The sequence below is a fragment of the Scyliorhinus torazame genome, chromosome 21 (assembly GCF_047496885.1).
Source record: "Scyliorhinus torazame isolate Kashiwa2021f chromosome 21, sScyTor2.1, whole genome shotgun sequence".
NCBI lineage: Eukaryota > Metazoa > Chordata > Chondrichthyes > Carcharhiniformes > Scyliorhinidae > Scyliorhinus > Scyliorhinus torazame.
Window position 1 is genome coordinate 30353517 of NC_092727.1, and position 13014 is coordinate 30366530.

Genomic DNA, 13014 nt, shown 5'->3' on the forward strand with positions numbered 1-13014 from the left:
CCCAACAAGCACAAAGAAGAAAATTTCACCCGCCAGCCCCCATTTTTCTGCATTAAAATAATTTTTATTCAAATGTTCACAAAATATCAACAACAAAATACAGAAAAAGAACAAACCCCCTCCCCATATACATAAATAATAAATTAACAGCCTTCATCAACACAAAAGCAAATACTCAAGAAAAACAAACCAACCCCAACGAGCTCCCCCCCCCGTGCTGCTGACCATCTTCTAACACTCTGCCAGGAAGTCTAGGAACGGTTGCCACCGCCTGAAGAACCCTTGCACCGAACCCCTTAAGGCAAATTTCACCCTCTCCAATTTAATAAACCCCGCCTTATCGTTGATCCAGGATTCCACGCTTGGGGGCCTCACATCCTTCCACTGAAGAAGAATCCTTCGCCGGGCTACCAGGGACGCGAAGGCCAGAATACCGGCCTCTTTCGCCTCCTGCACTCCCGGCTCCTCTGCCACCCCAAATAATGCGAGCCCCCAGCCCGACTTGACCCTGGAACCTACCACCCTCGACACCGTCCTCGCTACACCCTTCCAAAGGTCCTCCAGCGCTGGGCACGCCCAGAACATGTGGGTGTGGATTGCTGGGCTCCCTGAGCACCTAACACACCTGTCCTCGCCCCCAAAGAACCGGCTTATCCTTGCCCCGGTCATGTGAGCCCTATGCAGCACCTTAGATTGTATGAGGCTGAGCCTCGCGCAAGAAGAGGAAGAGTTCACTCTCCCCAGGGCATCTGCCCACGTCCCTTCGTCAATCTCCTCACCTAACTCCTCCTCCCTCTTACCCTTTAGCTTCTCCACCGAGGCCTCCTCGTCCTCCTGCATCACCTGATTTGTTGCCGAGATCCTCCCCTCTCCAACCCACAGCCCCGACAGCACCCTGTCCTGGACCCTGTGTGGTGGCAACAGTGGAAACTCCACCACCTGCCGCCGAACAAACGGCCTTACCTGCACATATCTGAAGGTGTTCCCCAGGGGGAGCCCGAACTTCTCCTCCAGCTCACCCAGGCTTGCGAACTTACCGTCCACAAACAGGTCCCCCATCCTTCTAATACCTGCCCTGCGCCAGCTCAGGAACCCTCCGTCCATCCTCCCCGGGACAAACCGGTGGTTCCCCCGAATTGGGGCCCACACTGAGGCCCGCACCTCCCCCCGTGACGTCGCCATTGCCCCCAAATTTTGAGGGTAGCCGCCAACACCGGGCTCGTGGTATACCTCGTTGGAGGAAGCGGCAGCGGCGCCGTCACCAGCGCCTCCAGGCTCGTGCCCACACAGGACGCCATCTCCAGCCTCTTCCATGCCGCCCCATCCCCCTCCACCACCCACTTATGCACCACCGCCATGTTGGCGGCCCAATAGTACCCACAGAGATTAGGCAGCGCCAACCGCCCCCCTATCCCTGAACCGCTCCAGGAATACTCTTCTCACCCTCGGGGTCTTCTGCGCCCACACAAACTCCATAATGCTCCTATTAATCCGCCTGAAGAAGGCCTTAGGGATCAGGATGGGGAGGCACTGGAACAGGAACAAAAATCTCGGGAGCACCGTCATTTTAACTGACTGCACCCTACCCGCCAGGGAGAGTGGCAGCACGTCCCACCTCCATTTGCACCCAACTCCTCCTCCATTTGCTCCACCAGTCTTGTGCAGGGCCCCCCCAAAACCTAGCCACCTGGACCCCCAGGTACCTGAAACTCCTCTCCGCCCTTTTTAGCGGGAGCTCATCAATCCCCCTCTCCTGGTCCTCTGGGTGAACAACGAACAACTCGCTCTTCCCCATATTGAGCTTATACCCGGAGAAATCCCCAAACTCCCTGAGAATCCTCATCACCTCCGGCATTCCCCCCAGGGGGTCCGCCACATATAACAGCAAATCGTCCACATAGAGCGACACCCGATGTTCCTCCCCACCCCGCACCAACCCCCTCCAATTCCTCGACTCCCTCAATGCCATGGCCAGGGGCTCAATCATCAGCGCAAAGAGCAGAGTTAACAGGGGAGACCCCTGCCCCGTCCCCCAGTGTAACCAAAAATACTCTGACCTCCTTCTGTTCGTGGCCACACTCGCCACCGGGGCCTCATACAACAACTTAACCAACCTGACAAACCCCTCCCCAAATCTGAACCTTTTCAGCACCTCCCACAGGTACCCCCACTCTACCCTATCAAAGGCCTTCTCCGCATCCATCGCCGCCACTATCTCCGCCTCCCCTTCCACCGCCAGCATCATAATAACATTCAAGAGCCTCCATACATTCGTATTCAGCTGTCTCCCTTTCATGAACCCAGTCTGATCCTCGTAAATGACCTGCGGCACACAGTCCTCTATCCTCGTGGCTAAAATCTTCGGCAACAACTTTGCATCTACATTTAGGAGTGAGATCGGCCTGTATGACCCACATTGTAAGGGATCCTTGTCCCGCTTCAGGATCAAGGAGATCAGCGCCCGAGACATCGTCGGGGGCAAAGCCCCTCCTTCCCTTGCCTCGTTAAAGGTCCTTACCAACATAGGGCCCAGCAGGTCCGCATACTTTTAATAAAATTCGACCGGGAACCCATCTGGCCCCAGTGCCTTCCCCGCCTGCATGCTTTCTATCCCTTTGACCAACTCCTCCAACAACCCAACCAACGCCCCCAGCCCCGTCACCTGCCCCTCCTCCACCCTCGGGAATCTCAACCAGTCCAGAAAGCGACCCATCCCTCCCTCCTCCAGTGGGTGCTCGGACCGATACAGTTCCTCGTAGAAGTCCCTGAAGACCCCATTGATAACCACCCCACTTCGCACCATGCTCCCTCCCCCATCCTTAACTCCCCGATCTCCCTAGCTGCCTCTCGCTTCCGAAGCTGGTGCGCCAGCATCGGCTCACCTTTTCTCCATATTCATATACCACCCCCTGCGCCTCCCCCTTCCTGGTGGTCAACAGATCGAATTCGGCATGGAGGCTGCGCCGCTCCCTAAGCAATCCATCCTCCGGGACCTCCGCATACCTCCTGTCCACACTCACCATCTCCCCCACCAGCCTCTCCCGCTCTCTCTTCTCCCTCCTCTCCTTATGGGCCCTAATGGAGATCAGCTCTCCCCTGACCACCGCCTTCAGTGCCTCCCAGACCACCCCCACTTGGACCTCCCCATTGTCATTAGCCTCCAGGTACCGCTCTATGCACCCTCGGACCCACCCGCTCACCTCCTCATCCGCCAGCAACCCCACCTCTAAGCGCCACCGCGGGCGCTGGTCCCGCTCATCCCCCAGCTCGAAGTCTACCCAATGCGGAGCGTGATCGGAAATGGCTAACGCCGAGTACTGAGTATCTTCCACTCTCGGAATCAGCGCCCTACTCATAACAAAAAAGTCAATCCAGGAATAGGAATAAGAATGAGAATTCCCTGGCCCCTGGCCTCGCAAACCTCCAGGGGTCCTCCCCTCCCATCTGATCCATGAGCTCCCTCAGCACCTTGGCCGCCGCCGGCCTCCTACCCGTCCTAGACCTGGAGCGATCTATTGCCGGGGCCAGAACCGTATTGAAATCCCCCCCCCCCCCCCATTATCAGGCCCCCTGTCTCCAGGTCCGAAATCCGCCCAACATACGCCGCATGAAGCCCACATCGTCCCAATTCGGGGCGTATACATTGACCAACACCACCCGCTCCCCCTGCAGCTTGCCACTTACCATCACATACCTACCGCCATTGTCTGCCACGATGCTCGACGCCTCGAATGACACTCTCTTCCCCACCAAGATCGCCAACCCCCGATTTTTTGCATCCAACCCCGAATGAAACACCTGGCCTACCCACCCCTTTCTCAACCTTACCTGATCCGCCACTCTTAGGTGCGTCTCCTGAAGCATGGCCAAATCTGCCTTCAGCCCCTTCAGGTGCGCGAACACCCGGGCCCGTTTGACCGGCCCGTTCAGTCCCCTTACGTTCCAGGTTATCAGCTGGATCAGGGGGCTACCCGCCCCCCTCCCCCGCCGCCAGCCATATCCCCTCCTAGGCCAGCCACGTGCCTGCGCCTCCCGCACGGCCCGTTCCCCACAGCGGTCCCCCCCCCCCCCCCCCCCGCCCGCTAGGGCTCCCCTAGCTGCATTGCTCCCCCCGTTGCACTCCCGTAAGTCAGCCGACTCCTGCTGACCCCGGCCACTCCCTCGACCGCTCCCAGTATGGAACTTCCCCTCCACCCATTGCCCACCAGCAGGCTCTCCCCCTCCCCCTTCCACTCCCAGCGCGGGAAAAAGCCCGCGCTTCCCAGATCCGGCCCTGCCCCCTTCAGCCCTTAGCGCGGGAAAAAGCCACTTGTGTGGCCACGCCTCCGCGGGCGTAGCTCCCTTTTCAGGCCCGGTCCCCTTGCCCTCAACCCAGGCCTCACCCCCCCACGGGGCCTCACCACCCCCCGTGGGGCCCCATCCCCCCCTGCCAGCCATCAACCCCTCAAGCCGTTTACCTGCCCCCCTCCACGAGTCCACCCGGCGGACCCAACCGAAACAGTGCCCAACCAACTCCCGAAAAACAAAGAACCAACAATGAACAAAGAGCCCCCCTCAGAATACAACACAACAATCCCCAACCATCCCTTCACCGCGGCCCCCCGCCCCTGACCCTCAGTCCAAGTCCAATTTTTCAGCCTGGACAAAGGCCCACTCCTCCTCCAGGGACTCAAAATAATGATGTTGGTCCTTATAGGTGACCCACAGACGCGCCAGCTGCAGCATGCCGAACTTCACCCCCCTCCTGTGCAGCACCGCCTTCGCCCGATTGTACCCGGCCCTGTTCTTCGCCACCTCCGCGCTTCAATCTTAGTAGATCCGGAACTCCGCGTTCTCCCACCTGCTGCTCCGCTCCTTCTTGGCCCACCTTAGCACGCACTCCCGATCAGCAAACCGGTGGAACCGCACCAGCACCGCCCGTAGCGGCTCGTTGGGCTTGGGCCTCCTCGACAGCACTCGGTGGGCCCCTTCCAGCTCCAGGGGCCCCTGGAAGAACCGCGCTCCCATCAGCGAATTAAGCATGGTGACCATGTAGGCCCCCACGTACGACCCCTCCAATCCTTCCGGGAGGCCCAGGAGCCGCAGATTCTTCCGCCTTGACCGGTTCTCCATCTCCTCGAACCTCTCCTGCCATTTTTTATGGAGCGCCTTGTGTGCCTCCACCTTCACCGCTTGGCCTAGGATCTCATCTTCGTTCTCAGAGACCATTTGCCGGACCTCCCGGATCGCCGCCCCTTGGGCCGTCTGGGTCTCCAGCAGCTTATCGATTGACGCCTTCATCGGCTCCAGCAGATCCACTTTCAGCTCCCTAAAGCAGCGCTGAAGAAACTTCTGCGCCCACTGCATCCACGCTGCCTGGTCGCCACTCGCCGCCATCTTGGTCTTCCTCCCTCGCACCTTCTTTTGCTTCACTGTCACTTTTTTGGTCACCCCACTCCTGGTCCAAGCCATATACTATTGGGGGAGTGTTGCTATCTCCTTCCCACACCGGGAAAGGTCGAGCAAGCGCCGTTACGGGCTCTAAAAAGAGCCCAAAAGTCCGTTTCTTGCAGGAGCTGCCGAACGTGCGACTTACCTCTGCATAGCCGCAACCGGAAGTGACCCGCCATCCCCCATTAAGAACAAAGTTAACTCGCATACCAAACTGAGCCACGGCCCAAAACTTTGTGCAAAACAACACATACAAAATCCAAAAAAGAAAAAATAAATTTAGGAGCATGATAAAAAAAACAACTACTCGCCCCCAAGTTCAATGTCCACCATCACCTGCCAGTCCTTAACAAAGTTCATCGCCTTATCTGGCCCTCAAAAGTGACCCACAAACAAGCTGGGTACAGCATGCGCTATTTTATTCATCTTAATGAAATCACCTCCTCATCTCCAGGGAATATAATTTACAATTATATTGATTAATTATCAATGAATTATAAATTCATTATATTAATTAGTAATAAATGATATTAAAAAGTTTACCAATTCTCTAAAGATGGGACAGTCAGGAATGAACATCATGGGGCTAAAATACACTAGGAGGCAGCAGCCATGTTGTAAACACTGCCTGACTTTCCTCTTCATTCAATAAGCAGAGTATATAACAGCTGCTGTTCCATTCCTACCCCTTTTACCCCTCATTGCCTCCTCTGAAGTTGAATTTTAGCCCCCTAATTCAGACGTGATGCACCTAGTGCTCTGAATAAACACAGCTGCATTTCCCTGCTCTTATATGCTGGTGACAAGATTAAACCTGACTCCTCAAATATAAGCAAAAGCTCCCCCTCTCTGCTATTTTAGTGTATGAATGATTTGTTTAAAATAAATGGATTGGAGCTCAGTTCTGTATGACAAATGAAATTACAAAGAATCTTGCTGGGTTTTTAACTTTTAAAAATATTGCACAGTTGTGTTAAGGATCAATCATGTAGCAGCTGAATAAACTATAATGTAATGTGGCGCAATGCAGTCATTACATTGACCATTATCACAATTAGAATAATAATTGACTATAATGTAAACTATCTATGAAAGGAATGCTCACCACTTTCTGATTGGGTTCAGAGTCTTGCAAAAGCCATTCAATATCCAGATTCTTTGATTGTAAATGACCAAAGCGATGCTGGCATGGTAGAACAACATCCTCCTGCTCAGCCTGCTTCATAACAGACTGGGCAATCACAGTCCACAAGAGAGCACAGCCTAAATCCCAAATAGAAAGGAACAATATTAGGTACAGTATTAGAAAGTGTTAAATCAGACGAGTCCACACATGCAATACTTCCAAACCTGTGATACTTGCACTGCCATGAATTCATTGTCGAGCTGATTTCCCACAGAATGTGAAACTTTCTAAAGGGCAGGCCTTTGTCAACCTTCTCCCTAGTCTCTATGTTACACAAAAGTTGGGTTGTGGGGGTGAGACCCATGCAGATAAGGGGAGAATGTGCAAACTCTAGATGGACAGTGACCCAGGGCTGGTATCGAACCGGGGTCCTCGGTGCCATGAGTCAGCAGTGTTAACCACTGTGCCACCCTAATCATTTATATATTAATAGAACTATTATCAAATTCAAATGGTAAAAAGGAATTCAATATTTACACTTTGGACATAGAGGGAGCACACGGCTCTCACAATTAATGTTGTGGAAGATCAGCACTTCACTTACTTTCAAAAGTATGTCACTTCAGTAGGTAGGAAAAATACTACACGGATGGAAATCAGCGGAATGTGGCAACCCTGCCCGTGGGCAACAGCCAACAAAATGTCGCACTCAGAACCCCGATGAGCCACATGCGGCCCCCGGCAGCAGGTTGCCCACTGTTGTTCTAAGGTTACTACTGTGGCGATAGTCCCGTCTTCACTAGTGTGATGAACGGTTACTGCCTTATCATCATGTAAGGTGATGTCCCCTTTAAGACCGGGCTTGTAACCCTGGGGACTCCGCCTCTGGCTCCGCCCATCTGGGAGCCATACATAAGGGCTGCCTCATGGTCTGTAACAGTCAGCTCTCGTCTCTAGCTCTAGCATAGTTATTAGTCTAATAAAGCCTTCTTCACAGTTTAATCTCTAAGTGTCATTATTGAGGGTACCTCAATTTATTAGACGAAACTAGATTCAGGATGTACGCAGGCCTAAAACCAGAGAAGCTCAATCTGGAAGCACGAACGCCTGAGGCGAAGGACATTTTTAAATACTGGCTGCGGTGCTTCGAGGCCTACCTGGACTCAGCAGAGACTCCCATCCTGGGACCACGCAAGCTGCGTCTACTCCACGCCCGGGTGAGTCACAGAATCTCCGCCACGCTTGAAAAGGCGACGACTTATGAGGAAGCGATCGAGTTGCCCCGCAAGCAGTTTGTCAAACCCATCAACGAGGTACACGCCAGGCATCTGCTCTCTACCTGCCGGCAGCGCTCGGGGGAATCGCTCGATGAGTTTGTTGAGAAACTCACCGCGCTTGCCAGGGACTGTGACCATCAGGATGTGACAGGGGAAGTCCATATGAACCTGCACATCAGGGACGCTTTCGTGTCCTGCATCCGCTCGACCTACATCCGGCAGCGGCTGCTCGAAAACGGGGCAAAAGACCTCCAGGAGACGCTAACGCTCGCCTCCTTGCTGGCGGTGGCCCAACATAACTTGGGTACTTACCCCGCGGACTCTGCCAGCCCCCCCCCCGGACTTCCTCAGACTCAACCGAATTACAGGCCTGCGCCACGCGGCCACCCGCTCACCATGGGGGCACACCATGCTACTTCTGCGGGCAGGGCCAGCACCCACACCCATGCTGCCCAGCCTGCTCCGCGATCTGCAGCGACTGCGGGAAGAAAGGGCACTTTGCGAGGGTCTGCCTGGCCAGACCCGGGGGCCAGAAAAACAAAGAACAGCCGGCCCGAAAATCAAGCTCTCAAGCCCGCAGGCCTCGCAATGCTGCTGCGCACCGACCCGACACGCCCTCTTCTGACGCATCATCAGCCTCGTGTGAATCAAGGCAGCGGCCATCTTGTCAGCGGCCATCTTCTCGACCCGACACGCGCAGCCGGCGGAGGCGGCCATTTTACGAGTCCGACTCGGCTGACGACTCCGACTACCCACGACTGGGTGCGATCACCCTCGATCAAACTCGGCCAAAACACCTGCAGAACTCCATGATGCAGGTCCAGGTCAACGGGCACGACACTGCATGCCTCTTCGACTCCGGGAGCTTTATCCACCCTGAAACGGTAAGGCGCTGCTCCCTACGCACCCATCCCGCATCCCAAACCATAGCCCTCGCATCTGGGTCCCACTCGGTACAAATCACGGGGTACTGTATTGCGGATCTCTCCATCCAGGGTGCCAAATACACCCGTTTCAAATTTTATATCCTCCCTCACCTCTGTGCCCCCCTGCTGCTCGGACTGAATTTCCAGTGCATCCACCGAAGCCTGACACTGAAGTTTGGCGGACCCTTGCCCCCTCTCACGGTGTGCTGCCTTGCGACACTGAAAGTCGCACCCCCTCGCTATTCGCGAACCTCACTCCTGACTGTAAGCCCGTCGCCACCAGGAGCCGGCGCTACAGTGCCCAAGATATGGCTTTTATCAAGTCAGAGGTCCAGCGTTTATTGGGAGAGGGGGTCATCGAGGCTAGCAACAGCCCTTGGGGAGCGCAAGTGGTGGTAGTCTGGTCCGGGGAGAAGAAACGGATGGTCGTGGATTATAGCCAGACCATAAACCGATTCACGCAGCTTGATGCGTACCCCCTTCCTCGCATCACGGAAATGGTAAATCGGATCGCCCAATACCGAGTCTTTTCCACGGTCGACCTCAAATCTGCCTATCACCAGCTCCCCATCCGACCAAAAGACCGCCCCTATACTGCCTTCGAAGCAGCCGGCCGGCTCTTTCACTTCCTCAGGGTCCCTTTGGTGTCACAAATGGGGTCTCCGCCTTTCAAAGGGCGATGGACCAAATGGTGAACCAGTACGGTTTGCGGGCTACATACCCGTACTTGGACAATGTCACCATCTGCAGCCATGATCAGCAGGACCATGACGCTAACCTCAAAAAGTTCCTCCAGACCGCCCGAGCCCTTAACCTGACCTATAACGAGGGCAAATGCGTTTTCCACACCACCCGGCTGGCCATCCTCGGCTATGTCGTGGAAAACGGGGTCCTAGGTCCCGACCCCGACCGCATGCGCCCCCTTAAGGAACTCCCCCCCCCCCCCCCCCGCAGCCTGAAGGCCGTCAAACGGTGCTTGGGGCTTTTCTCCTATTACGCCCAGTGGGTCCCCAAGTATGCGGACGAAGCCCGGCCACTCCTAAAGACCACCATTTTTCCCCTCTCGGCCGAGGCTCAATTGGCCTTCAACCGCATCAAGGCCGACATCATCAAGGCCGCCATGCACGCGGTGGACGAAACCATGCCTTTCCAGGTAGAGAGTGATGCATCAGACATCGCCCTGGCTGCTACCCTCAATCAGGAAGGCAGACCAGTAGCGTTCTTCTCCCGAACCCTCACCGCCTCCGAGGTTCTGCAGTCGAAAAGGAGGCACAAGCCATTGTGGAGGGTGTACGGCGCTGGAGACACTACCTAGCCGGTAGGAGGTTTACCCTTGTCACCGACCAACGGTCGGTCACCTATATGTTCGATAACACGCAACGGGGCAAAATAAAAAACGATATCAAGTATCGTCCAGGGGAGCTCAACGAGCCCCCAGATGCCCTGTCCCACGGCACATGCGCCAACGCGCAGGAGGACCGCCTGCAAGCCATCCACAATGACCTCTGCCACCCGGGGGTTACCCGGCTCGTCCATTTCATCAAGTCCCGCAACCTACCTTACTCAACCAAGGAGGTCAAGGCCATGGTCAGGGCCTGCCAAGTCTGTGCGGAGTGCAAACCGCACTTCTATCAGCCAGACAAGGTTCGGCTCGTGAAGGCCTCGGGCCCCTTTGAGCGACTGAGCGTGGACTTCAAGGGGCCCCTCCCGTCAACCAACCGTTATGCCTATTTCCTCACCGTGATCGATGAGTTCTCCAGTTTCCCATTCGCCATTCCCTGCCCCGACATGACCTCAGCCACGGTGATTAAGGCACTGCACAGCATCTTCACCCTGTTCGGTTTCCCCACCTATATACACAGCGACCGGGGTACATCGTTCATGAGCGATGAACTGCGTCAGTATCTGCTCAGCAAAGGCATCGCCTCGAGCAGAACGACCAGTTATAACCCGCGGAGAAACGGGCAGGTGGAGAGGGAGAACGCGACAGTGTGGAAGGCTGTCCTTCTGGCCCTGCGGTCGAGAAATCTCCCAACCACCCGCTGGCAGGAGGTCCTACCCGATGCCCTACACTCCATTAGGTCACTCCTCTGCACGGCCACGAATGAGACCCCTCACAACCGATTGTTTCTCTTCCCCAGGAAGTCCACCTCCGGGGTCTCGCTTCGACCTTGGCTGATGGCTCCGGGACCTGTTCTTCTCCGGAGGCACGCGAGGAGCCATAAAACGGACCCCCTAGTTGAAAAGGTCCGACTGCTCCACGCCAACCCCAGTTACGCCTACGTGGAGTACTCCGACGGCAGGCAAGATACGGTTTCCCTCCGGGATCTGGCACCCACTGGATCCTCCACCACAGACGCCCCTTCCCGCGCCGCTCCCCTGCAGGACCCGTCGCCCCCTACAACACACCCCCTTCCGGCCCTACCACCCGTTGGTGAGCCCCTACCCTTGCCATACCCTTTACACACCCCGCCGGTGCCGGCTCCGCTACCCCCGGCCCTGCCTAGTTCCACTACCCCGACCCAGACCGAAGCTCCGACCGCTGTGCTCCCGGATGTGCCCTCAACCGGAACGTCCGTGCCCGCCGCACCACCGCCCGAATTGAGGAGGACGATCCGGCCACCGAGACGGATGGACCTATGATGGCACTTCACCCCCGCCGGACTCCTTTTTAAACAGGGGGTGAATGTGATGAACGGTTACTGCCTTATCATCATGTAAGGTGATGTCCCCTTTAAGACCGGGCTTGTAACCCTGGGGACTCCGCCTCTGGCTCCGCCCATCTGTGAGCCATATATAAAGGACTGCCTCATGGTCTGTAACAGTCAGCTCTCGTCTCTAGCTCTAGCATAGTTATTAGTCTAATAAAGCCTTCTTTACAGTTTAATCTCTAAGTGTCATTATTGAGGGTACCTCAACTAGTTATAAAGAAACAGATTTCGTTTGCATAACATCTTTCTCATCATCTGGATGCCCCAAAGCCCGTGAATTACTTTTGAAGTGCAGTCACTGTTCTTCCATCGGCAAATATGGCAGCAAAATGCACATTATAGAGTCCCACATATGACTGAGACAAATTATCTGTTAATTAATCAATCAGTTATGGTGGTTTGAGATAAATATTGACCACAGCACACTACCATGCGCTTGGAACCTTTTGTGTCGAATTGAACATGGAGGTGTGGCTCAGTTTAATGTCTTGTGAGAGTTGATATCTCCAACAAAACAGCACTCACTCAGTACTGCATAGACATTTGTGCTCAAACCTGGATTCGGGATTGAAACTTCTGATTCAAAGACAAGAGTGGTATCACTGAAACAAATGGATGTATGAACCTTAATCCTGTATCAGCTTTATTTGCCAGAACTAGCGATGCAGGAAGCTTAATTGTTTTTTAAAACCTCAGCATTTCGATTTGAATCTCTGGGCTGGGTTTAATGGAGGTGAAGGCATCTCAACCCATGGTGGGAGCCTTGTATCGCCTCTTTTTTGAGAAGGCCACCGATTTAATTGCCACTCAGGCACTTGTCAGACCAGTGGTGGGCCTTGTCAGGGGGTCAAGGATCCCGGGGCCGCAGGTCCCAGGCTAGTAGCTCTTCTCAGGAGAGGTTGGGTAGCGTTCAACAGCAAAGGCATGGGGATGGAATTCAGCAGGACCCCGCTTCCCGATGCCAAGTCCCCCAATCAGGCACTGAGTGCCTTTGAATAAAAGTGGTTTTGCTTATTACCCCCCCCCCCCCCCCCCCCCGCCGCCCGCATGTCATGTCCCAGCCGGATTAATACCAGCAGGATGAGACCTTTCAGTGGGCAATTAGTTGGTCATTTATTAAGGGCCTTAATTAGTGCCATGGAGGGAAGGCCACCCAATGACCTCGCGCCAAGGACTTAATCGGGCTGGAGGGTCACTTCCCACTACCCTTTCATTTGATTAAATGCCTCCTCTACCAAACTCACCATGGGAGAGGGCACAAGATTTCAGTCACTGTCGCTCTTAGACATATTGATCAGGATTTTGAGGGCGTTTTGGGCTTTCCACTAATGAAAGATAATCACCACTTCCTCCAGAACAGCTGCATAATTGACAGTCTGATGGTAAGTGCATTATTCACCATAAAGATACTTCAGCATCATAATTCAGGTATTTTAGTACCTGATCTGGTAAACATCTCTGGAGTAAGAGCAAGAAACATTGGGGGGGGGGTAATATTTGTTAGACGTTTAGCTGCTGTTGTATAAAGAGTCAAAGGTACTGCT

At 54.7% G+C, this 13014-nt stretch overlaps 1 protein-coding gene across 1 annotated transcript in view; it reads right to left on the reverse strand.

Annotated features, from left to right (window-relative positions):
- Positions 1 to 13014, reverse strand: part of clmpa (CXADR like membrane protein a) — a 205849-nt gene that overhangs the window by 55168 nt on the left and 137667 nt on the right. Inside the window, exon 2 of the mRNA XM_072486663.1 lies at positions 6536 to 6693. Within this exon, the coding sequence (XP_072342764.1) occupies positions 6536 to 6693 (158 nt within the window). The remainder of the gene's footprint in view (positions 1 to 6535; positions 6694 to 13014) is intronic.